The sequence below is a fragment of the Balaenoptera borealis genome (assembly GCF_965194805.1).
Source record: "Balaenoptera borealis genome assembly, chromosome: 12".
Classification (NCBI taxonomy): Eukaryota; Metazoa; Chordata; class Mammalia; order Artiodactyla; family Balaenopteridae; genus Balaenoptera; species Balaenoptera borealis.
The window spans coordinates 58,151,824-58,175,398 of NC_138869.1; the positions used below are offsets into that span (position 1 = coordinate 58,151,824).

Consider the following 23,575-nt stretch of genomic DNA (forward strand, 5'->3'; position numbering starts at 1 on the left):
GGTGAAATGGGATCTGGGGCAAGGCATTCGCTTGTGGAACTCTTAAATGTCAAGGCAGGCCTGAATGAATGGGTAGCGGATCCTATTCACCGCGGCTGCCCTAAAATAGGTTCCCTGCGCTGGTGGCCTGGAGCGGGCATCAGATTTAGCTTAGGGCTTCTCTGGCCAGATCAGACCCAGCGAGGTGGTGACTACACAAAACTGGACGCTGGGAAGGTCACAGGCCAAGGCTCACTCACCCAACCTCGTGTCCAGTCTCTACCCTGAAGGGCTGCTGGGGGTGCGCCCTGCCCGTTCCCACCTGGGCAAATGCCCCGCGCCCCCACACACCGTGTCCCAGCCCTTCGCAGCTCTGGCAGAGGGATCCTGGCCCCTGGTCAAGCGGGCGGCAGGCCGCCAGCAGCTCGCCAAGTATTAATAGAGAGGCGCGGGCCGCAGGAGGCTGGCGCCGGGGCCTCGGGCTGCGGAGCGCAGGCAACGCGAGCGCGTCCCTATCCGTCCCCACGCGGTGGCGAGCGCCCAGCGGCTGCCGCGCGCACCTGCGGGTCCCCAACGGCGGGCGCTGCCTCGGCAACTGCAGCCGCCGCCTGAACTGCGGGAGCCGCGCCCGGGCCGCCCGGAGCCGGAGCAGAGATGAGCTGCCACCCAGACCGCGAGCGCCCGCTGGACGGTAACGACTCGCAGGCGCCCCGGCCTCTTAGTGCTTAACCGGCCCCACGCGGGGTATAACTTCCCGGTGCCGGTGATCAGGGGGACCAGAAGGAGGGTTATTTATTTCCCCGTTAGGCGGCTGGTGTGGGTAGGAAGTCCTCGTCTTTCTGCAATTTTGCTCCTTTTCTGCTCTTTTTGGGGTTCTTTTTAGAATGAAACAAGTTAACTTTTCTAAAGCGCAGAGAACCGCTCTTGGAACGCAGTGCCACGCTCTGCGGGTTTGTCAAATCAAATGCAGAGCTGATTTCACTGACCAGTGCGCTGCCGCGGCTTTCTCTAGACACGGTGGGAGTTCCTTCCCTTTAAAGAATGATTTTGCTTCTACTTTGGGATGTACCCAGCAACACCCCTCCACCCCCGCCTCCACAAACAGGCGTTTAAAGAGGCTACTTCATTTACAGAGTGAGTGATGCCCTCATGTTCTTCGGATTGGAGCCTGGCGGGTGGGGGACCCGGGACGTTACTCGTTTAAAGAAGGCATCGTGCAGCAGAATTCCCCAAACTGACTTCAGAACTCGGGTGTCATTTAGTTCTACTGGGAAATAATGGTTGTACGATTCTGCGAGGGAAATGTCTCAGGTTGCTTTGAACGGGTGATGAAATATTCTGAACGTTTTTTTCCCATCAAAATTCACCTATTCACCTATTTGCATGTTTGCTAAAGATTTCAAACTTAACCCCTTAACTGCCTCCGGTTACCTGTGGTTCAAAAGCCCTGCCCTGAAAGGTCATCATTATTGCTATAGCTACTTAGTTGTTGACCTTTTAGGAGGATCGCTCCTCCAGGAATAAACTCGTCTTTGCATCAATAACCCTTTCGGATTGTACTGAACACGACTTAATGAAGTTGCTTTTTAAGTTGAAACTCTGGGGGCTTGTGAGGCAGGTGCACAGGCCAGGATTCCCTGCGGACCAGGAATTTTGCACAGTAATTGGTAAGGCAAGAATCACTGTGCACAGTGTAATAATCTAAGACAAATGGTTATTTGAAAACTGATTGATACATAAGACTAAGTTTTTAAAACTTCCTGATAATATGGCAGGCTTCTTTATGTGAGGCAAGGATGGTCAGGATAATTGTATCTGACTACCTTAGCCCTGCACTCTTTTGTTTGGTTTGTTTTGTTTGGAATCTTAATTCCTGTTTTAAAGCCACAAACCCTTCAGAACGCTGATAGAAAGCTTTTTTTAAAAAAGTATCTAGTCTTCCTAAATTAAGCATATGTCCTTGTAACCAGGCATGTCTGTAACTTGTGAGGACTTCAGTAATTACTATATGTGAATAGCAAAGTGCAGAGTTTAACCTTAAATCTGAATTTCAGAGGATACCAAAAGGCTTAGGCTGCTGTCAGTCTGGTTATCCTTGAGCAGGTGACAAGGTGATAACATGTCCAATAACACCTAATTGTGCCAAATGTTTGCTATGACATCTTAAAAGAGGACTGGATATGTATCTGTCAGACTTAGTAAATTTCCAAGTATGTTTGACAAGATTGTGAAAGTGACATGTGGTGAGTATGTTAAATGACATGCCTGTGTTGAACAAGCTCTCTGGTTGAGTATCTGTTACAGACTATACATTATGGAAGAACGTCATAGGGAATCCTGTTGCAGATAAAGAATTCTTATTCTACTTCTCATGTTTTGATCCAGTTTATAATCTGCCCGTAGTACATCCCAGAGAAATTTAGGCAATTAATTATACCAGATTCAAATTTTAATACCGTTAGAAATAAAGAATTATTTGGACTCAAATCATATTTTTCCTTTCGGTTTGAAATCATAACACAAACCTTCCATATAATTTTGGCCTGCAAAGTCATCGTTTTTATTTTATGCAGCTTTGATTCTTGTTGAAACACTTTTAAAATGGAAGAAAATTTTAAGTTTTAATAGCAGGGGACAGAAACTTTTTCTATTGAAAATCTGACTTTTATAGCCTGTTGTAAGTCTGGTATGTTGGAATAAAATTGAAACCATGATATTCAGGAACAAAATTTCTGTGTAATTTTTTTGGCCTCCTCTATATTGCTTCGTTTTCTTTCTGTCTGTAAACTTTTCACTTTTTATTTACTCCTTTTGATCATAATTTAAATGAAATCCACTGCAGGTAAAATGTATCACCCAGTGGCTGATCCCTCGTTTAAGATAAGAAGTGCTCACATTTATTGAACAGTTACTTACCTGCTATGCTGAGCTACAAGCACCAGCTTCTCTAACCCTCACTAGCTAGGAGAACTATCACTATCTGCTTTTATTATTATTATTATTAATATTTTTTTTATAAAACCGAGGCTCTGAGAGGGTGACTGTCAGCCTTGAGTGTTCACATGCCCCAAACCCACCCAGTTCAGGTCCTGCCTCCTGCTGGACCACAATGTTGAACGTCCACAGGTGGCCCACAGCATCCTCCGCCACCCTATTCAGGGACCACAGGTAGAATGCTGGAGAGGCCCCTGGAAGGTGGCTCTAAGCTCATTGAAGTGAGAGCAGCATTCTTCCCGCTTCCTTTGGGTGGGAAAATGGGAGGAAAGACCATCAGTAGTCAAAGGGCTGGAAGTGGAAGCTCCTTCTGCCCCTCTGGCCAGGGTAGGGACCTGTGCTTTGCCCCTGGGGCAGGAACCCTCTGGTTGCTAGGAATAAAGGACAGCTTGGCCTTTCTGAGGGAGAAGGCAGTGCCCCATGGGACACTCTCTAAAGCCCTTCTCTGGAGCAGGTGGACCAGGGGTCCCTTCTTTCTCAGGCTGCAGCAGATGGGGCCACATTAGAAGGCAGTGCCCTGAACTCTGCTTAATATTATTTAACAACCTAAATGGAGAAAGAATTTGAAAAAGAATGGATACATGTATATGGATAACAGAACCACTTTGCTGTACACCTGAAACTAACACAACATTGTCAATCAACTATACCCCAATATAAAATAAAATAAAAAAAGAAGGCTGGGAGCAGGCTGACCCACAGTGGAGCAGAGCTGTTCTCTGTGGCGAACTGTGGGAACAGAAGAAGGAGAAAGATGCACAGCGAATACTCTGGCTTCAGCCTGCTCTGATGTGTATCTCTCGATACATGGTTAAAACTCTGTGAGTCTCAGTTTCTTCATCTGTAAAATAGGGATTAAAAAATCCACTATTTAGAATTATTGTGAACATTAGCACTAATATACAGAGTGTCTGGCAAGTAGCAGGCTCCCCATAAACTTATTATATCCAGAAAATTGGATGTAGAGTTTAATGAGGTCATTGGAATGTGTGAGCAACACATAGCTCCCCAGAAAGGTAGGGCTAACGTGACGTCCATTCAACTATATGACACTACCGGGCACAATCTACCTACTGATGCAGGAAGCCTGCCAGATGTGTGATCAGCCACAGATGGCTGTGTGCGTGTGTATGTGCTTTGGCTGCTGTGTCTGCAACTGGGGCTTTCATTTTGGGGAAAGACTGAGGAGAAGTTAATTTATATATTAAAACAGAAAGATGCGTTGGGAGTCCAGGTGAATTGTGGGAGAGTGATTTTCAGAAAGCAGTTTGGTCCATGGCACCGTGGAGTTACCCTCACCATCGACTTTCAAGACTTTGATTCTTGCTCACTGATTTTTCTAGTGTAATTTGGTAAACCCTGTTTTGTCCGTATCTTAACACTTTTCAAAGTGTTTTCTAATTGTTTTTGTGTATCTCTGTTTCTTACATAAAATCCATAGGGCATGGGCCACATCTTTCTATTTACTGGATCCCCAGTACGTAGCTAAGTGCCTGGCACAGCGTAGGTACATATATTCAACATACGTTTGTTGAATAAAGAATTGCATGAATGAATAAGAAAGTGATGGGAGGTAACAATGTGTGATTCCTGAAATACTTTAGTCCTTGTTGTTTTCTGCATTAAGTTTTGAATTCGTATTCACTTTTTCCTTCTACAAGTTGTTTATAATAGTGAAAATTTATAAGTATTTACATGCCAAACAATAGGGTGTTATTTAAAACATATAAATATCCTTTTCTGGATGGCTTAAATAAATTGTGGAAGGCTATCAAATGCTATGTGAAGGCATTCTGCTTTTGGAAAATGATTATATGTTGCAAGAGGATCTAGATGGAGAGATAACAAAGGATTAATAGGTGTTGCCTCTGGGTAGATGGGATGATGGATTTTTTTTTTTTTTTTGCTTGTTTATGTTTCTGATTCTTATGTAATAAACTTGCTTTCTCTTTTAAGGAAGAAACACAATACAAGAACTATGTACTATAAAACAATATCATAGATCACTTACACTGCATCACCTAATCCCCTGTCACTGGACACTTAAGTTGTCTTCTCAACTGATTTTCCAAATTTGTCTGCCTAACTGTTTTGAACATTTAAATAAGTTTCAGCATCTCAGGGTTACAAAGTAGCATAATTGATTTTTAAAGAGATGAGCAATTGAAAAAAAGAAACCCAAAGTAGGAAAAAGAATACCAATGACTCAATGCCAAGGACAAAAGATACTAATTTTCCAACATGTCTTCTTGTTGAATACATTGCTTTGCTGCAAATCATAGTTAACTTTTAATCTCCCCTCTGCCCTAGGCTTTCCTTCCTTTGTTGTATAAAGATGTTAGGACAGTTCATGAATAACTAGTTAGTAAGTGTTCCCTAATTGTTTTGTGTATGTACTTGAGGTGCTTTCATGGTGGCTACCAGTTGTATACTTTCTTTGTTTGCAGAGTTAGTTCCAGGAACAGGAACTTTGTAAAGCAGGGTGGTCTCTTCCCTTTTTTTTTTTTTTTTTTTAAAGTCACCATTCTTTGGGAATAGAGTTGTGAATGAGTAAGTTTTAACCTTACATATTTTTAAATTTTTAAATTGAGATATAGTTGCGGTACAATACTACATAAGTTTCAGGTGTACAAAATAGTGATACACAATTTTTAAAGGTTATATTCCATTTATAGTTATTATAAAACATTGGCTGTACTCCCCATGTTGTACAGTATATCGTTTTAGCTTATTTATTTTATATATAGTAGGTTGTATCTCTTAATCCCCTACCCCCATGTATATATACCCATATATATATGCACATATATCCATATATATATATTACATCTCCTTTATCCATTCATCTGTTGATGGACACTTAGGTTGCTTCCATAATTGGCACTTGTAAATAATGCTGCTATGAACATTGGGGTGCATGTATCTTTCCAAATTAGTGTCTTCATTATTTTTTAATATATACCCAGGAGTGGAATTGCTGGGTCATGTGGTAGTTCTATTTTTAGTTTTTTGAGAAACCTCCATTCTGTTTTCCACAGTGGCTCCACCAATTTACATTCCCACCAACAGTGTAAAAGGGTTTTCTCTTTTTTTTCTTTAATTTCATTTTTTTAATACAGCAGGTTCTTATTAGTTACCTATTTTATACATATTAGTGTATACATGTCAATCCCAATCTCCCAATTCATCACACCACCACCACCACCACCACCACCCCCTGCTTTCTCGCCTTGGTGCCCATACGTTTGTTCTCTACATCTGTGTCTCTATTTCTGCCTTGCAAACCGGTTCATCTATACCATTTTTCCAGATTCCACATATATGTGTTAATAAACGATATTTGTTTTTCTCTGTATGACAGTCTCTAGGTCCATCCACGTCTCTACAAATGACCCAATTTCGTTCCTTTTTATGGCTGAGTAATATTCCATTGCATATATGTACCACATCTTCTTTATCCATTTGTCTGTCGATGGACATTTAGGTTGCTTCCATGACCTGGCTATTGTAAGTAGTGCTGCAGTGAACATTGGGGTGCATGTGTCTTTTTGAATTATGGTTTTCTCTGAGTATATATGCCCAGTAGTGAGATTGCTGGGTCATATGGTAATTCTATTTTTAGTTTTTTAAGGAACCTGCATACTGTTCTCCATTGTGGCTGTCTCAATTCACATTCCCACCAACAGTGTAAGAAGGTTCCCTTTTCTCCACACCCTCTCCAGCATTTGTTGTTTGTAGATGTTCTGATGATGACCATTCTGACCAGTGTGAGGTGATACCTCATTGTAGTTTTGATTTGCATTTCTCTAATAATTAGTGATGTTGAGCAGCTTTTCATGTGCTTCTTGGCCATCTGTATGTCTTCTTTGGAGAAATGTCTATATAGGTCTTCTGCCCATTTTTTGATTGGGTTGTTTGTTTTTTTAATATTGAGCTATTTATATAGTTTGGAGAATAATCCTTTGTCTGTTGATTCACTTGCAAATATTTTCTCCCATTCTGAGGGTGGTCTTTTCATCTTGTTTATAGTTTCCTTTGCTCTGCAAAAGCTTTTAAGTTTCATTAGGTCACATTTGTTTATTTTTGTTTTTATTTCCATTACTCTAGGAGGTGGGTTAAAAAAGATCTTGCTGTGATTTATGTCAAAGAGTGTTCTTCCTATGTTTTCCTCTAAGAGTTTTATAGTGTCTGGCTTTACATTTAGATCTTTAATCCATTTTGAGTTTACTTCTGTGTATGGTGTTAGCGAGTGTTCTAATTTCATTCTTTTACATGTAGCTGTCCAGTTTTCCTAGCACTTACTGAAGAGACTGTCTTTTCTCCATTGTATATCCTTTCCTCCTTTTTCATAGATTAGTTGACCATAGGTGCGTGGGTTTATTTCTGGGCTTTCTATTCTGTTCCATTGATCTGTATTTCTGTTTTTGTGCAAGTACCGTATTGTCTTGATTACTGGAGCTTTGTAGTATAGTCTGAAGTAAGGGAGTCTGATTCCTCCAGCTCTGTTTTTTTCCCTCAAGATTGCTTTGGCTATTCAGGGTCTTTTGTGTCTCCATACAGATTTTAAGATTTTTTTTCTGGTTCTGTAAAAATAGCATTGGTAATTTGATAGGGGTGGCATTGAATCTGTAGATTGCCTTGGGTAGTATAGTCATTTTCACAATATTGATTCTTCCAATCCAAGAACATGGTATATCTCTCCATCTGTTTGTCATCTTTGATTTCTTTCATCAGTGTCTTATAGTTTTCTGAGTACAGGTCTTTTACCTCCTTAGGTAGGTTTATTCCTAGGTATTTTATTCTTTTGTTGCAATGGTGAGTGGGATTGTTTCCTTAATCTCTCTTGCAAATTTTTGATCATTAGTGTATAGGAATGCAAGAGATTTCTGTGCATTAACTTTGTATCCTGCAGCTTTACCAAATTCATTGATTAGCTCTAGTAGTTTTCTGGTGGCATCTTTAGGATTCTCTATGTATAGTATCATGTCATTTGCAAACAGTGACAGTTTTACTTCTTCTTTTCCAATTTGTATTCCTTTTATTTCTTTTTCTTCTCTGATTGCTGTGGCTAGGACTTCCAAAACTATGTTGAATAATAGTGGCGAGAGTGGACATCCTTGTCTTGTTCCTGATCTTAGACGAAATGCTTTCAATTTTTCACCCTTGAGAATGATATTTGATTTGGGTTTGTCATATATGGCCTTTATTATGTTGTGGTAGGTTCCCTCTATGCCCACTTTCTGGAGAGTTTTTATCATAAATGGGTGTTGGATTTTGTCAAAAGCTTTTTCTTCATCTATTGAGATGATCATATAGTTTTTATTCTTCATTTTGTTAATATGATGTATCACATTGATTGATTTGCTTGTATTGAAGAATCCTTGCATCCCTGGGGTAAATACCACTTGATCATGGTGTATCATCTTTTTAATGTGTTGTTGGATTCTGTTTGCTAGTATTTTGCTGAGGATTTTTGCATCTATATTCATCAGTGATATTGGTCTGTAACTTTCTTTTGTTGAAGTAACTTTGTCTGGTTTGGGTATCAGGGTGATGGTGGCCTCATAGAATGAGTATGGAAGCGTTCCTTCCTCTGCAATTTTTTGGAAGAGTTTGAGAAGGATGGGTGTTAGCTCTTCTCTAAATGTTAAGGTTCTCTTTTCTGCACATCCTTACCAACATTTGTTATTTGTGTTCTTTTTGATGATAGCCATTTTGACAGGTGTGAGGTGATATCTCATTTTGGTTTTAATTTGCATTTCTCTGATGATTAACAAGGTTAAGCATCTTCTCATGTGCCTGTTGGCCATCTGTATGTCTTCTTTGGAAAAAAATGTCTATTCAGGTGCTCTGCCCATTTTTTAATTGGGTTGTTTGGTTTTTTGATGTTGAGTTGTATGAGTTATTTATATATTTTGGATATTAACCTCTTATCATTCATATCATTTGCAAACATTTTTTTCCACTCAGTAGATTGTCTTTTCATTTTGTCAATAGTTTCCTTTGCTGTGCAAAAGCTTTTAAGTTTAATTAAGTCCCATTTGTTTATTTTTGCTTTTATTCCTTTGCTTTAGGAGGCAGATCCAAAAAAATATTCCTGTGATTTATGTCAAAGAGTGTTCCTCCCATTTTTTTAAAGTTTTATGGTTTCCAGTCTTACATTTAAGTCTTTAATTCATTTTGAGCTTATTTTTGTATATGGTGTTAGAGAATGTTCTAATTTCATTCTTTTACCTGTAGGTGTCCAGTTTTCTCAGCACCACTTATTGAAGAGACTGTCTTTTCCCCATTGGATATTCTTGCCTCCTTTGTCATAGATTAGTTGACCATAGGTGCATGGGTTTATTTCTGGGCTTTCTATTCTGTTTCATTGATCTGTGTCTGTTTTTGTGCCAGGACCATACTGTTTTGATTACTGTAGTTTTTTAATATAGTCTGAAGTCAGGGAGTATGGTTCCTTCAGTTCTCAAGATTGTTTTGACTATTCAGAGTCTTTTGTGTTTCTATTTTAAAATTATTTAAAATTATTTGTTCTATTTCTGTGAAAAATGCCTTTGATATTTTGGTAGGGATTGCATTGAATCTGTAGACTGCCTTGGGTAGTACTGTCATTTTCACATAGTATTGGAAGTCCTAGCCACAGTAAGCAGACATGAAAAAGAAATAAAAGGAATCCAGATTAAAAAGGAAGAGATAAAACTATCACTGTTTGTAGATGACACGACACTATACATAGAAATCCTAAAGATGCCACTAGAAAACTACTAGATCTCATCAGTGAATTCACTAAAGATGCAGAACACAAAATCAATATGTAGAAATCTGTTACACTTCTATACACTAATAATGAACCATCAGAAAGAGAAATTAAGGAAAAAATCCCATTTACAATCACATTCAAATGGATAAAATACCTAGGAATATACCTACCTAAGGAGACAAAACACCTGTACTTGGGAAACTATAGATGTTGATGAAAGAAATTGAAGATGACACAAACAGATGGAAAGATACACCGTGTTCATGGATTGGAAGAATTAGTATTCTTAACCTTTTATGTTTATCAATATGTACTTCACAGAAATCACAATGCCGCTTCTACAGCATCCCTGGTGACATCATGATATTGTTTCCTTTCTAATTCTCATTGCTTCTTCAGGCTTCTGACTGAGAGGTAGGTCCTGGGCCTCTTTTTCCAGGTTCTGTCAGCAGCATCTCTTTTCTCTTCCATGTGGAGAACTCTTTCAGTCTTGAAGGAAATCCCTACCTAATTTTTTAGGTTTTCCCTCCCAAACACTCTTATAACCTTGCTGAGTATGGGGGACCTCATCCCTTCCCTGTTATCCAGCTCTGCTACACTCCTTCTCTAGAGGTCCTGACCTCTTCATTTGAAGATGGTACCCCTATTCCACCCCATTGTGGTAGAAGGGATATGGAAAGGGAAAAATACCTGGAAGGAAATAATGTCTCAGACACAGGATCCCTCCCATTAAATTTGCTCCAACACTCATGGATCCATCTCAGTCCTTCTGGCCCCTCCCACTTTCTTTTCACCTTGAGGTTCTGATGGTCCCTGAGAGACTGGAACTCCACGATGATTGTTCTCCAGACTGTGTTCATTAGACTTCCTTTTGGATTATGAGGGACTGATTATATAGAACACCTAGCTGTCATTTTGTACACTTGGAACCACCACCCAGATGAAGAAGTATAATTTTACCAGTGTCCTGAGGTCACACATACTAAGACATAGCCCTTTCCTTCCCCTGTAAGGAACCATTACCCTGATTTTTACATTTTTCATAGTTTAACCAACCAAATATGCATTTCTAGACCTAACAATTTAGTCCTACCCATTTAAAAAATTGTGATAGATCTTTTAATTTATAGATGTACTGTCCTTTTCTATTCAAATAATTTATCTGTTGAAGAACATGGGCCATTTGGTCTATAGAATCCCCCACAATCTGGATTTTGCTGCTTTTGTGCTCATGGTTTAACATTTTCCTTGAAGATTGCCTTCTTTTGAACTCTGGTTTATACCACCCTAGCCCTTCCTCTTTCTCAGTCCTTTTGGCTAAATTACATTTATTAGTCTGATCCTTAAATTCTAGAAACAACCATGAAATCATTTTATCTCTTAGGCTTTTTATTATTAGGCAATAAAACATTTTATTAAGTTTCTCCTATTCAACTCCTCCATTCTTGCATTAACTTCATTAGGCATTATAATGAATTGGTTGAAAGTTGATGCTCTCATTTACTAATTATTTCAAGTATTAGTAATTTGGGAGCATTATGGGGCAGTTTTTTATAAACTCTTGTACACTGTTGGTTGGATTGTAAAATGGTGTAACTGCTGTGCAAAACAGTAGGGAGGTTTCTCAAAAAATGAAAAATGAAACTACCAGTAATTCCACTTCTGGATAAGTATCCCAAATAATTGAAAACAAGGTCTTAAAGAGATGCCCATGTTTATAGCAGCACTATTCACAATAGCCAACAGGTGGAAGCAACCCAAATATCCATCAGTGGATGAATGGATATACAAAATATGCTATATACATTCAAGAGAATATTATTTAACCTTAAAAATGATAGAAATCGTGTCACATGCTCCAACATGTATGAACCTTAAGGACATTATGCTAAGTGAAAGAAGCCGGGCACGAACAAATACTGTATAATTCCACTTATATGAAATGGAAAGTAGAATGGTGGTTACCAATGGCTGGGGGAATAGAGGGAATGGGAAGTATTTAATGGGCATAGAGTTTCAGTTTTTCAAGATGAAAAATTCTGGAGATCTGTTTCACAAGAATGTAAATATACTTAACATAGTGAGCTGTATAATTAAAAATGATTAGGATGGTAAATTTTATGCTATGTGTTTTGTTACCACAACAAAAAAGGAATACCCAATTTAAAAACAAACAAACAAAAATACTTTTAAGGATAGAAAAATTTATAAAATAATTTAAGAACTCACTTGCCTCCCTGAACAATTTAACCTTCTTTGTGTATTTTGGCATTGCCATTGTGAGCACTGAATAATATTATAACATTCTCAGGAGCTGAGATGTGTCCACCTGTTTCTTTGTCCCTTCATTGAACGATGTCAGATTGCTGTTCTTGAATTCTAGCATCTTCTTTTATCCTGCTGCTGTCTCCCTCATCACGGTTTCCCATGAGTGTCAGCTACATTTTCTTTCTCCTAATAAATCTTAGTAGCATTTTTAATCACCATTTGCTGCACTTACTCCAGTTTATTGTTTTTAACAAGTTTGGCAATTATTTCATCTTGGTTTTTTTAGCTTATAAAAGGTTGGAATTGTCCATGATAGAAAGCAGATTGCCTCTGAATGAGGTGTGAAGAGGTCTATGAGAAGAGTTTATAAGTACCTGTCACGTTGACATTGTTCTATTTATTTATTTTGCATTTCTTGTATTCTTGTGTAGTTCTGGATGTTCGATGTTGCCAGATAAGAAGCTTCCATATAGAGTGTTTGTAGATGAAAACATATTTTTATGTAAACATATGCATGAATAATTACAGTTCATGCTTACAATTTGAAGAAACGGATAACATTTTATTGCTCAAGAGATACACATGTAAACATAGTTGGTAAGTCCCAGTTTAAGGGAAAATTATAGCTTTCTACTCACTGAACTGCACTGGGAGTATGACTGGTCTCTAACCCTTATGAAAAGGTCAATTCCTGCATGTTCTTGCCTTACTTGCTTTATTTACACTACTCCCATCAGCTGCCCTACTGATGCTGAAAACTTGGCCTCTGTGGACTGGTGCTGAATTGAATCTCAGAGACAGAGTTTTGGGTGAAGTAGAAAAGAATAACTTTATTGCTTTGCCAGGCAAAAGGGGACACAGTGGGCAAAGTTTTACCCTTGAAAACTGTGTGTCCCAACCTGGGAGGATTTGGTGAGGAGTTTTATAGCAGTAGTTCAAGGGTATGGGGTTGCTGATAAGATTAGGGTGTGTGCAGTGCCTGCACTCCTTTAATCTGGCCTCAGGTGGTCTCTTGATGAGGTTCTCTGGTTCCTTTAATCTGGCCTTAGGTGGTCTTCTCTGGAATGAAGAATGCTACCATCTTCCATTTGTTGGGGGTTTTTGTTCTAAAAAGAGCTCAAAGATACTGTTCTGTGTATCCCTTGAGGTGGAACCAGGACCCTACCCCAAGGCTGCACTATTGTTTCTTGGCTGTTCCTCTCTTATCTCTCCATCCCCTTCCTTCCCTGATTGACAACTATTCGAATCTGCCCTTTGGAACTCAGGGAAGGTCAAGGAGGCTGGAGTCTCTTCCCTATAAACAAGGAACGGGGGCACAGAAAGGCTTCCATGCCCAGGAGCACCACAGGGTCCTGCTTGGTTTCACTACTAAGAGGTCTGTAGTACAGCTTACAGGAGGCTGGGCAACTGTTCTTCACTCCTCTTTACAATGCACATGATTTTTTAAGGGCTTTATTGAGGTATGATTTACATAGGTCTTTAGGTCTTTACATATATAATTCACCTGTTTGTGCAATTCAATTTTTAGTAAATGTACAGAGTTGTGCAGCCTTCACCAAAATCCAATTTTAGGGCATTTCCATGTGTATGATATTTCAAAAATGTATTACTGTGCTTTTCTTCTGCTGTTTCTGAGTACCTGCTCTTCTCTGCAAGTTGATGTCTGCCTGAGAGAGATTGTGACCTTTGCGGGTAGAATGCGAAGAGAAAGACAATTACTGTTTAGATTACTATGGTCAAAATAAGAATTTCAAAGCAAAACAATAGTTTTGCAGGACAGACTATTGCCTTCAGATAGGACTTTCTATATTCTTTTAATTTTTTCTGGCCACGCTACACAGCATGCGGATCTTAGTTCCCCAACCAGGGATGGAAATTGTGCCCCCTGCAGTGGAAGCATGGAGTCTTAACCCCTGGACCGCCAGGGAAGTCCCCTCTAAATTCTTGTATTTCCCCTTGAACATGATCTACTAAACCTAGGAGGCAAAAATCATGGGGTTTTGTCCATAGTACAGAGAAGATCCCCTTGTGCACCTTTAAAGGTTATCCATAAAGCTAGGGTCAAAAAACAGAATTTTTAATGTAAAAATCTTCAATGAAAAAATCTCCACTTAAGACCTGAAGAGTTAATGGGTACAGAAAAAGAGATTGAAGCAAGATAGGTCAGTGCTGAAAGACTTGTCTCTACTTCATGTTACTTGAGATCAAAGCCAAGGGACAGTGAGGGGCAGTAGATCATTTACACGGTAATTTAATGGAAACACTGAACAACAGAGATCTTTACCAACTTCTCTTGGAGGAGACCACCTTGCAACCTCTTCAGAGCAAAAAGTGATGGCTCACTGAGGTGGATAGAGAGAGAGAGGCTAGACTTAGCTCTTCAGGAGGTGGAGGTGACTCAGAAAGACCCTCTTTTCCTCAGAGGAAGGTAGCTGGATAGAGTACTCTTGATCCTCCCAAGGGTCTCTCTCTGATGAGGATGAAGGTAGAAACAGTAGGATAAATCTGCTCTATTAGGGAGCTGATGAAGAATGTGGCATAAGCCCAGAGGGGTCTGTATCATTACCAACAGCCAAGGTGAGTCCGTCTTAGCCAGGGAGCAACCCCAGTATCTGACCACGATGAGAGAGAAGAGACCACAAGTATGCCTCAGCCATGACTGCCAGGTGGGAGAGAAGTAAAGATGTAGATAAGTGAGATTGCCAGAGACAAAGGTGCCTGGGAGCCTACACGGAGCCAAGGACCCCACCACTCTTACACCATCCTGAAGTTGAGTAACATAATGCTTTCCTCCCCATGTACCTAGAAGCCACCAGAAAGAATATATGGAGACAGGGGAGTGAAAATCTGAGAGATCAAGCATTTTTATTGAGCATTGTAAAACTGAGCATTGCCTAAAGGGACTGTTTAATTAATTTATCATAGCTGACCACATTTTAACCAGATTGGATTAAATAGAGGAAGTTTTGTCAACTCCTTCCATCAGTGGAGACTCATGGGGAAGATAAGATCAATTAGAGAACAAAATAAAGATACGAGAAGACCTTGTTTTATTATACTTTGCTTTATTGCACTTCCCAGATACTGTGTTTTTTTACAAATTGAAGGTTTGTGGGAACCCTGTGTTGAGCAAGTCTACGGGCGCCATTTTTCCAACAGTATTTTCTCATGTTATGTCTCTATATCACATTTTGGTAACTCTCACAATATTTTTAAATTTTCTATTATTATTATTATATATTTTATGGTGATCTGTGATTAATGGGCCTTGAAGTTACTACTGTAATTGTTTTTCAGCACCAGGAACCATGCCCATATAAAATGGTGAATTTAATTGATGAATGTGTGAGTTCTGACTGCTCCACTGACTGCTCTTCCCCATCTCTCTCCCTCTCCTTGGGCCTCCCTATTCCCTGAGACACAGCAATACTGAACTTCTGCCATTAATAACCCTGCAATGGCCTCCAAGTGTTCAAGTGAAAAGAAGAGTCCCAAGTCTTTCACTTTATTTTATTTTTTTTAACATCTTTATTGGAGTATAATTGCTTTACAATGGTGTGTCAGTTTCTGCTTTATAACAAAGCAAATCAGCTATACATATACATATATCCCCATATCCCCTCCCTCTTGCGTCTCCCTCCCACCCTCCCTATCCCACCCCTCTAGGTGGTCACAAAGCACTGAGCTGATCTCCCTGTGCTATGTGGCTGCTTCCCACTAGCTATCTATTTTACATTTGGTAGTATATATTAAACCATGCCATTCTCTCACTTCGTCCCAGCTTACCCTTCCCCCGCCCCATGTCCTCAAGTCCATTCTCTCTGTCTGTGTCTTTATTCCTGTCCTGCCAGGAATAGGTTCTTCATAGGTTCCTAGGTTCTTCATAACCTTTTTTCTTTTTTAGATTCCATATATATGTGTTAACATACGGTATTTGATTTTCTCTTTCTGACTTAACTTCACTCTGTATGACAGACTCTAGGTCCATCTACCTCACTACAAATAACTCAATTTTGTTTCTTTTTATGGCTGAGTAATATTCCATTGTATATATGTGCCACATCTTCTTTATCCATTCATCTGTCGATGGACACTTAGGTTGCTTCCATGTCCTGGCTATTGTAAATAGAGGTGCAGTGAACATTGTGGTACATGACTCTTTTTGAATTATGGTTTTCTCAGGGTATATGCCCAGTATTGGGATTGCTGGGTCATATGGTAGTTCTATTTTTAGTTTTTTAAGGAAACTCCATACTGTTCTCCATGGTGGCTGTATCAATTTACATTCCCACCAACAGTGCAAGAGGGTTCCCTTTTCTCCACACCCTCTCCAGCATTTATTGTTTGTAGATTTGTTGTAGAGCTGGTTTGGTGGCACTGAATTCTCTTAGCTTTTGCTTGTCTGTAAAGCTTTTGATTTCTCTGTCGAATCTGAATGAGATCTTTGCTGGGTAGAGTAATCTTGGTTGTAGGTTCTTCCCTTTCATCACTTTAAGTATATCCTGCCACTCCCTTCTGGCTTGAAGAGCTTCTGCTGAGAAATCAGCTGTTAACCTTATGGGAGTTCCTTTTTATGTTATTTGTTGTTTTTCCCTTGCTGCTTTCAATAATTTTTCTTTGTCTTTAATTTTTGCCAATTTGATTACTATGTGTCTCAGCATGTTTCTCTTTGGGTTTATCCTGTATGGGACTCTCTGCGCTTCCTGGACTTGGTTGACTATTTCCTTTCCCATGTCAGGGAAATTTTCGACTATAATCTCTTCAAATATTTTCTCAGTCCCTTTCTATTTCTCTTCTCCTTCTGGGACCCCTATAATTCAGATGTTGGTGTGTTTAGTGTTGTCCCAGAGGTCTCTGAGACTGTGCTCAAATCTTTTCATTCTTTTTTCTTTATTCTGCTCTGCAGTAGTTATTTCCGCTATTTTATCTTCCAGGTCACTTATCTGTTCTTCTGCCTCAGTTATTCTGCTATTGATTCCTTCTAGAGTATATTTTAATTTCATTTATTGTGTTGTTCATCATTGTTTGCTTGCTCTTTAGTTCTTCTAGGTCTTTGTTAAACATTTCTTTTATTTTCTCCATTCTATTTCCAAGATGTTGGATCATCTTTACTATCATTACTCTGAATCCTTTTTCAGGTGCACTGCCTATTTCCTCTTCATTTGTTTGGTCTGATGTGTTTTTACTTTGCTCCTTCATCTGCTGTATGTTTGTCTGTCTTCTCATTTTGCTTAACATACTGTGTTTGGGTCTCCTTTTTGCAGGCTGCAGGTTCGTTGTTTTTGGTGTCTTCCCCCAGTGGCTAAGGTTGGTTCAGTGGGTTGTGTAGGCTTCCTGGTGGAGGGAACTGGTCCCTGTGTTCTGGTGGATGAGGCTGGATCTTGTCTTTCTGGTGTGCAGGACCGCATCCGGTGGTGTGTTTGGAGTGTCTGTGACCTTATTATGATTTTAGGCAGCCTCTCTGCTAATGGATGGGGCTGTGTTCCTGTCTTGGTAGTTGTTTTGCATAGGGTGTCCTGCAGTGTAGCTTGCTGGTCGTTCAGTGGAGCTGGGTCTTAGCGTTGAGATGGAGATCTTTGGGAGAGCTTTCGCCGTTTGATATTACGTGGAGCCCGGAGGTCTCTGGTGGACCAATGTCCTGAACTCGGCTCTCCCACCTCGGAGGCACAGGCCTGACACCTGCCCGGAGCACCAAGCATGGCTCAGAAGAAAAGGGAGAAAAAAAGAAAGAAAAAAATAAAATGAAATAAAGTTCTTAAAATAAAAAATAAATAATTTTTAAAAATAAAAACAATTTAAAAGTAATTAAAAAAGATAGAAAGAAGAGAGCAACCAAACCAAAAAGCAAATCCACCAATGATAACAAGCTCTAAAGCTGTACTAAAAACAAAAAACAAAAGAAACAAGAAAAAAACAAAAACAAAAAAACAAACAAAAAAATGGACAGACAGAACCCTAGGACAAATGGTAAAAGCAAAGCTATACAGACAAAATCACACAAAGAATCATACACATACACACTCACAAAAAGAGAAAAAGGAAAAATATATATGTTGTTGCTCCCAAAGTCTACCATCTCAATTTTGGGATGATTCATTGTCTACTCAGGTATTCCACAGATGCAGGGTACATCAAGTTGATTGTGGAGATTTAATCTGCTGCTCCTGAGGCTGCTGGGAGAGATTTCCCTTTCTCTTCTTTGTTCGCACAGCTCCTGGGGTTCAGCTTTGGATTTGGCCCCGCCGCTGTGTGTAGGTCGCCTGAGGGCGTCTGTTCTTTGCTCAGACATGACGGAGTTAAAGTAGCAGCTGATAAGGGGGCTCTGGCTCACTCAGGCCAGGGGGAGGGAGAGGTACGGAATACGGGGCGAGCCTGTGGTGGCAGAGGCCGGCATGATATTGCAACAGCCTGAGGCGCACCATGTGTTCTCCTGGGGAAGTTGTCCCTGGATCACAGGACCCTGGCAGTGGTGGGCTGCACAGGCTCCCAGGAGGGGAGGTGTGGATAGTGACCTGTGCTTGCACACAGGCTTCTTGGTGGCTGCAGCAGCAGCCTTAGTGTCTCATGCCCGCCTCTGGTGTCCACGCTGATAGCCACGGCTCGCACCCATCTCTGGAGCTTGTTTAGGTGGTGCTCTGAATCCCCTCTCCTCACGCACTCCGAAACAATGGTCTCTTGCCTCTTAGGCAGGTCCAGGCTTTTTCCCGGACCCCCTCCTGGCTAGCTGTGGTGCACAGCCCCCTTCAGGCTGTGTTCATGCAGCCAACCCCAGTCCTCTCCCTGGGGTCTGACCTCTGAAGCCCGAGCCTCAGCTCCCAGGCCCCACCCGCCCCGGCAGGTGAGCAGACAAGCCTCTCATTTTGGTGAGTGCTGGTAGGCACCGATCCTCTGTGAGGGAATCTCTCTGCTTTGCCCTCTGCACCCCTATTGCTGTGCTCTCCTCTGTGGCTCTGAAGCTTCCCCCCTGCCCACCCCCCATCTCCGCCAGTGCAGGGGCTTCCTAGTGTGTGGAAACTTTTCCTCCTTCACAGCTCCCTCCCAGAGGTGCAGGTCATGTCCCTATTCTTTTGTCTGTTTTTTCTCTTTTCTTTTGCCCTACCCAGGTACGTGAGGAGTTTCTTGCCTTTTGGGAAGTCTGAGGTCTTCTGCCAGCATTCAGTAGGTGTTCTGTAGGAGTTGTTCCACATGTATATGTATTTCTGATGTATTTGTGGGGAGGAAGTTGATCTCCAGGTCTTACTCTTCCACCATCTTGAAGGTCTCCCCCCAAGTCTTTCACTTTAAATCAAAAGATAGAAATGATTAAGCTTAGGAAGGCATGTCAAAAGCCCAGACAGACTAAAAGCTAGGCCTCTCGTGCCAAACAGTTAGCCAAGTTCTGAATGCAAAGGAAAAGTTCTTGAAGGAAATTAAAAGTGCTACTCAGTGAACACATGGATGACAAGAAAAACAGCCTTTTTGCTGATATGGAGAAAGTGTTAGTGCACTGGATAGAAGATCAAGCCAGACACAACATTCCCTTAAGCCAAAGCCACATCCAGAGCCAGGCCCTAACTCTCCTTAACTCTAGGAAGGCTGAGAGAGGTAAGGAAGCTGCAGAAGAAAAGTTTGAAGCTAGCAGAGGTTGGTTCATGAGGTTTAAGGAAAGAAGTGTCTCCATAACATCAAAGTGCAAAGTGAAGCAGCAAGTACTGATGTAGAAGCTGCAGCAAGTTCTCCTGAAAGTCTAGATAAGATAATTAATAAAAGTGGCTACACTAAGTAACAGATTTTCAATGTAGATGAAGCAGCCTTCTGCTTTATAGCTAGAGGCAAAAAGTCAATGCCTGACTTCTGAGCTGCAAAGGACAGGCTGACTCTCTTGTTTGGGGCTAATGCAGCTGGTGACTTTACATTGAAACCAATGCTCATTTACCATTTTGAAATCTACCATTTTGAAAAATGGCCCTTAGGAATTATGCTAAATCTACCCTGCCTGTGCTCTATGAATGGAACAGAAAAGCTTGGATGCAGCACATCTGTTGGCAACATGGTTTACTGAATGTTTTAAGCCCATGATTGAGACCTATTGCTCAGAAAAAAAGATTCCTTTCAAAATATTACTGCTCATTGACAAGGCACCTAGTTACCCAAGAGCTTTGATGGAGATGTACAAAGAGATTAATGATGTTTTCATGCCTGCTAACACGACATCCATTCTGCAGCCCATGGATCAAGGAGTCATTTCAACTTTCAAGTCTTATTATTTAAGAAATACATTTAGTAAGGCTATAGATAGGAATTCCTCTGATGGATCTGGGCAAAGTCAATTAAAAACCTTCTGGAAAGGATTCACCATTCTAGATTCCATGAAGAACATTCATGATTCATGGGAAGAGGTCAAAATATCAACATTAACAGGAGTTTGAAAGAAGTTGATTCTGACCCTCATGGGTGACTTTGAGGGGTTCAAGACTTCAGTGGAGGAAGTCACTGCAGATGTGGTGGAAACAGCAAGAGAACTAGAATTAGAAGTGGAGCCTGAAGATGGAACTGAATTATTGCATCTCATGATAAAACTTGAACAGATGAGGAGTTGCTTCTTATGGCTGAGCAAAGAAAGTGGTTTCTTGAGATGGAATCTACTCCTGGTGAAGATGCTTTGAAGCTTGCTGAAATGACAACAAAGGATTTAGAATAACTTTAGTTGAGGGTTTGAGAGGTTTGACTCCAATTTTGAAAGAAGTTCTGCTGTGGGTCAAATGCTATCAAACAGCACTGCATGCTATAGAGAAATCATTCATGAAAGGAAGAGTCAATTGATGTGGCAAACTTCACTGCTGTCTTGTTTTAAGAAACTGCCGCAGCCTCCCCAACCTTCAGCAGCCACCGCCCTGATCAGTCAGCAGCATCAACATCCAGGCAAGACCCTCCACCAGCAAAAAGATTAGGACTCACTGAAGGCTCAGGTGATGGTTAACATTTTTTAGCAATAAAGTATTTTTAGTTAAGTGGGTTTTTGTTTGTTTGTTTTAGAGATAATGCTATTGCACACTTAACTGTAGCTGTAGCACTGACAGATCTTAAATTTTCACACTTCATTTGTTGCCTAAAATATATTGCTAAATCCTCCCTTTGTTTAGAGTATAGGGTAAACATGACTTTTATACACACTGGGAAACCAAAAAATTCGCATGACTCGCTTTATTTGGTATTCGCTTCATTGTGGTTGTCTGGAACTGAACCAGCAATATCTCCGAGGTATGTCAGTACTATATTTTCTCAGTATACCTGAGGGTCATACATGTAATTGTGCTACAAATAGCCTTGAAACAAATGAAATTGGCTGCTTTAGTGACTGCCCTTGACACTGGCACTGTCTTGGGGGAGTGCAGTTGCCAAAGACAAATGTGTGTAAAGCTGGATCTCAGGTCTGCTGATGAAGTGTCCCATGGCAAGAGGCTTAGTAGATAAGTTCTCCACTTTTTAAAGAAGGGAAAGTAATGGCTGCCAAAAGTCCATCAGTCATATTGTAATTTGAAGCCAAAGTGTTCCTTCATTCATTCATGCCTAGGAGCTCTGTTTAAGCAAAACAGTATAGAGAGGCTTTTGAGATAAAACAGGCTCACCTGCTTATCATCTCCATCAGTTCCTCCCCTGAGCCACTACCATGGAGGTCCTGAAACATTATAGGAATTGACAGTTCTGCAGAGCATTGATGAGGATTGCTTTTAGAAATGCTGGAATGTGATTTATGTTAATTACATGAATAGGAATTTAATTGAAAAAAGGGCTTTAGCCATAGAATCACTGACTAGGGTGGCAAGTCATCTTGTAGAGCACCATTTAACTGAGAGCATCATTTAACCAGAGAGGTTAAAGTACTACTTGGCAGCCACAGAACTATATAGAGCCAGACTTGGGGCAAGAACTCCTACCCCATTCCAAATTCCAGAGTGTTCTTTCTGTGCATATTGTCAGAGCAGATAATTAAATGTAAGAAATCAACTCTGCAAAATACTGATTAAATTAGAGTTGGATTTATATTTGTTTCCACCAGCATCTGCCAAGTCTTCGTGCAGTGCTAAGAATTTCAGCATCCAAGAGCTTCTTAGTGGGAAATATTGCAGAGCAACTATCTAAATTACTTGAGGTCAGCAAGCCGTTGTTAAATATTAAAATCTGTTTTGGTGATTTAGCTGTAGCATTGACAAATCTTAAATTCCCACACTCAATTTTTTGCCTCTTAAATGTATTGCTAAATCTTCCCTTTGTTTAAGTTTCCTAGCTGATAAGCCTAATCCCAATTCAGCACTCTGGATGCTGTGTTGTTTGATCTTCTAATACTTTGTATCGACTTACAAAATCAATAGAGACTTAGTTGGTATTTTATGACATACCTGTTCTTTCAGATGCTATGTGGGCCAAAAAATACATCCAGGGAACATATTTTCCTCATATGCATTTTCCTTATGGTATATTCTGCTATGCTATCCACTCAGTTTTATTTCAGTACCTAATTTGTATGAAGCAGTGATAGAGGAGAAAGAAAATCTATGAAAAATTGAATTTCCTAATATTTGTCCATGGCCTTATTTTTCAAGTTGATGGCACAACAAAAGAGAATTTTAGGAAGTAATTGTGGAACATACATATGATGACACTTTTGCCCAGAAGTGTTCAATACAATATGTCAGCTTAGCAGTTAATTGTTCTTTTATTGTTTCACCTGTGTTAGTCCAACCTCCTTGGCGAGAGTGGCTGCATGGTTTAGTGGAAAGAAAAGAGACATTGCAATCAATCATAGTTTAAATATCAGCTCTGCTATTTGCCCTGCCAGCTATGTGACCTGCATAAAGTTAATTAAACTCTTGGATCCATATTTCCATATTTTTAGAATTGGGTGTTATACTTGCCTCATAAGGTGCTATGAAGATTCGTATAAAGACATGTAACATAAGTACCTAGTACAGTGTTTGTCTGGTCCACAGACGTTCAAAAAACAGTAGTCATTTGTTTTGATTTGGATTTTCCAGAAGCAGTCAAGGATTGGAGCATAAGTAGTACCTTTGGAAGGTGGTCCCAGGGAGGCCAACAGAGAATACCTTATAAAGCAAGTTATCACTGAGGGTAACTACAGCTTACTTCCACTGGGTAACTAGGAGTGTTAGTGAAGAATACACCTCTCAGAGTTATCCCATATGAAGGACAAGAGAGCTGGATGTTTACACATTAATTTTTATCGCTTGTTGATTGAGGGATGCTGATATGGGTATTAATTTTTCAAAGCTTCTGATTTGCTATGTGAGTGGGCAGAATAGAAAGGCCACAGGCAAAGAGATGAAAGTGCTAGCACTTGGAAATCAGGTAGCATGCACATGGATGAGACACCCGAAGAACCACCTTACCCAACTTTTGTTAACTATGATTACATTTCCTTATTGAAGACCTTTTTTGTTTTCCTAGATCCCTATACCATGGTGGGCAGAAGCTACTTCATACCAGCTCATGAGAGTGTCAGCTTTTCAGAAATGTTGTAAGCCAATTTGTAAACTATTGGTACCTTGAAATTAGCTTGATGGGAATACCATACCA

General features: G+C 40.3%; 1 protein-coding gene across 4 annotated transcripts in view; it reads left to right on the forward strand.

Annotated features, from left to right (window-relative positions):
• Nucleotides 1–284: 284 nt before the first annotated feature.
• The window catches only part of GADL1 (glutamate decarboxylase like 1), a 182,258-nt gene continuing 158,967 nt past the window's right edge, over nucleotides 285–23,575 (forward strand). The window contains exon 1 of one of the 4 annotated variants that reach the window (XM_082348630.1): nucleotides 285–670. In XM_082348630.1, the coding sequence (XP_082204756.1) occupies nucleotides 634–670 (37 nt within the window). In that variant the 5' untranslated portion in view covers nucleotides 285–633. The remainder of the gene's footprint in view (nucleotides 671–23,575) is intronic. The other 3 variants (XM_082348632.1, XM_082348631.1, XM_082348629.1) reach the window with 3 other exon arrangements.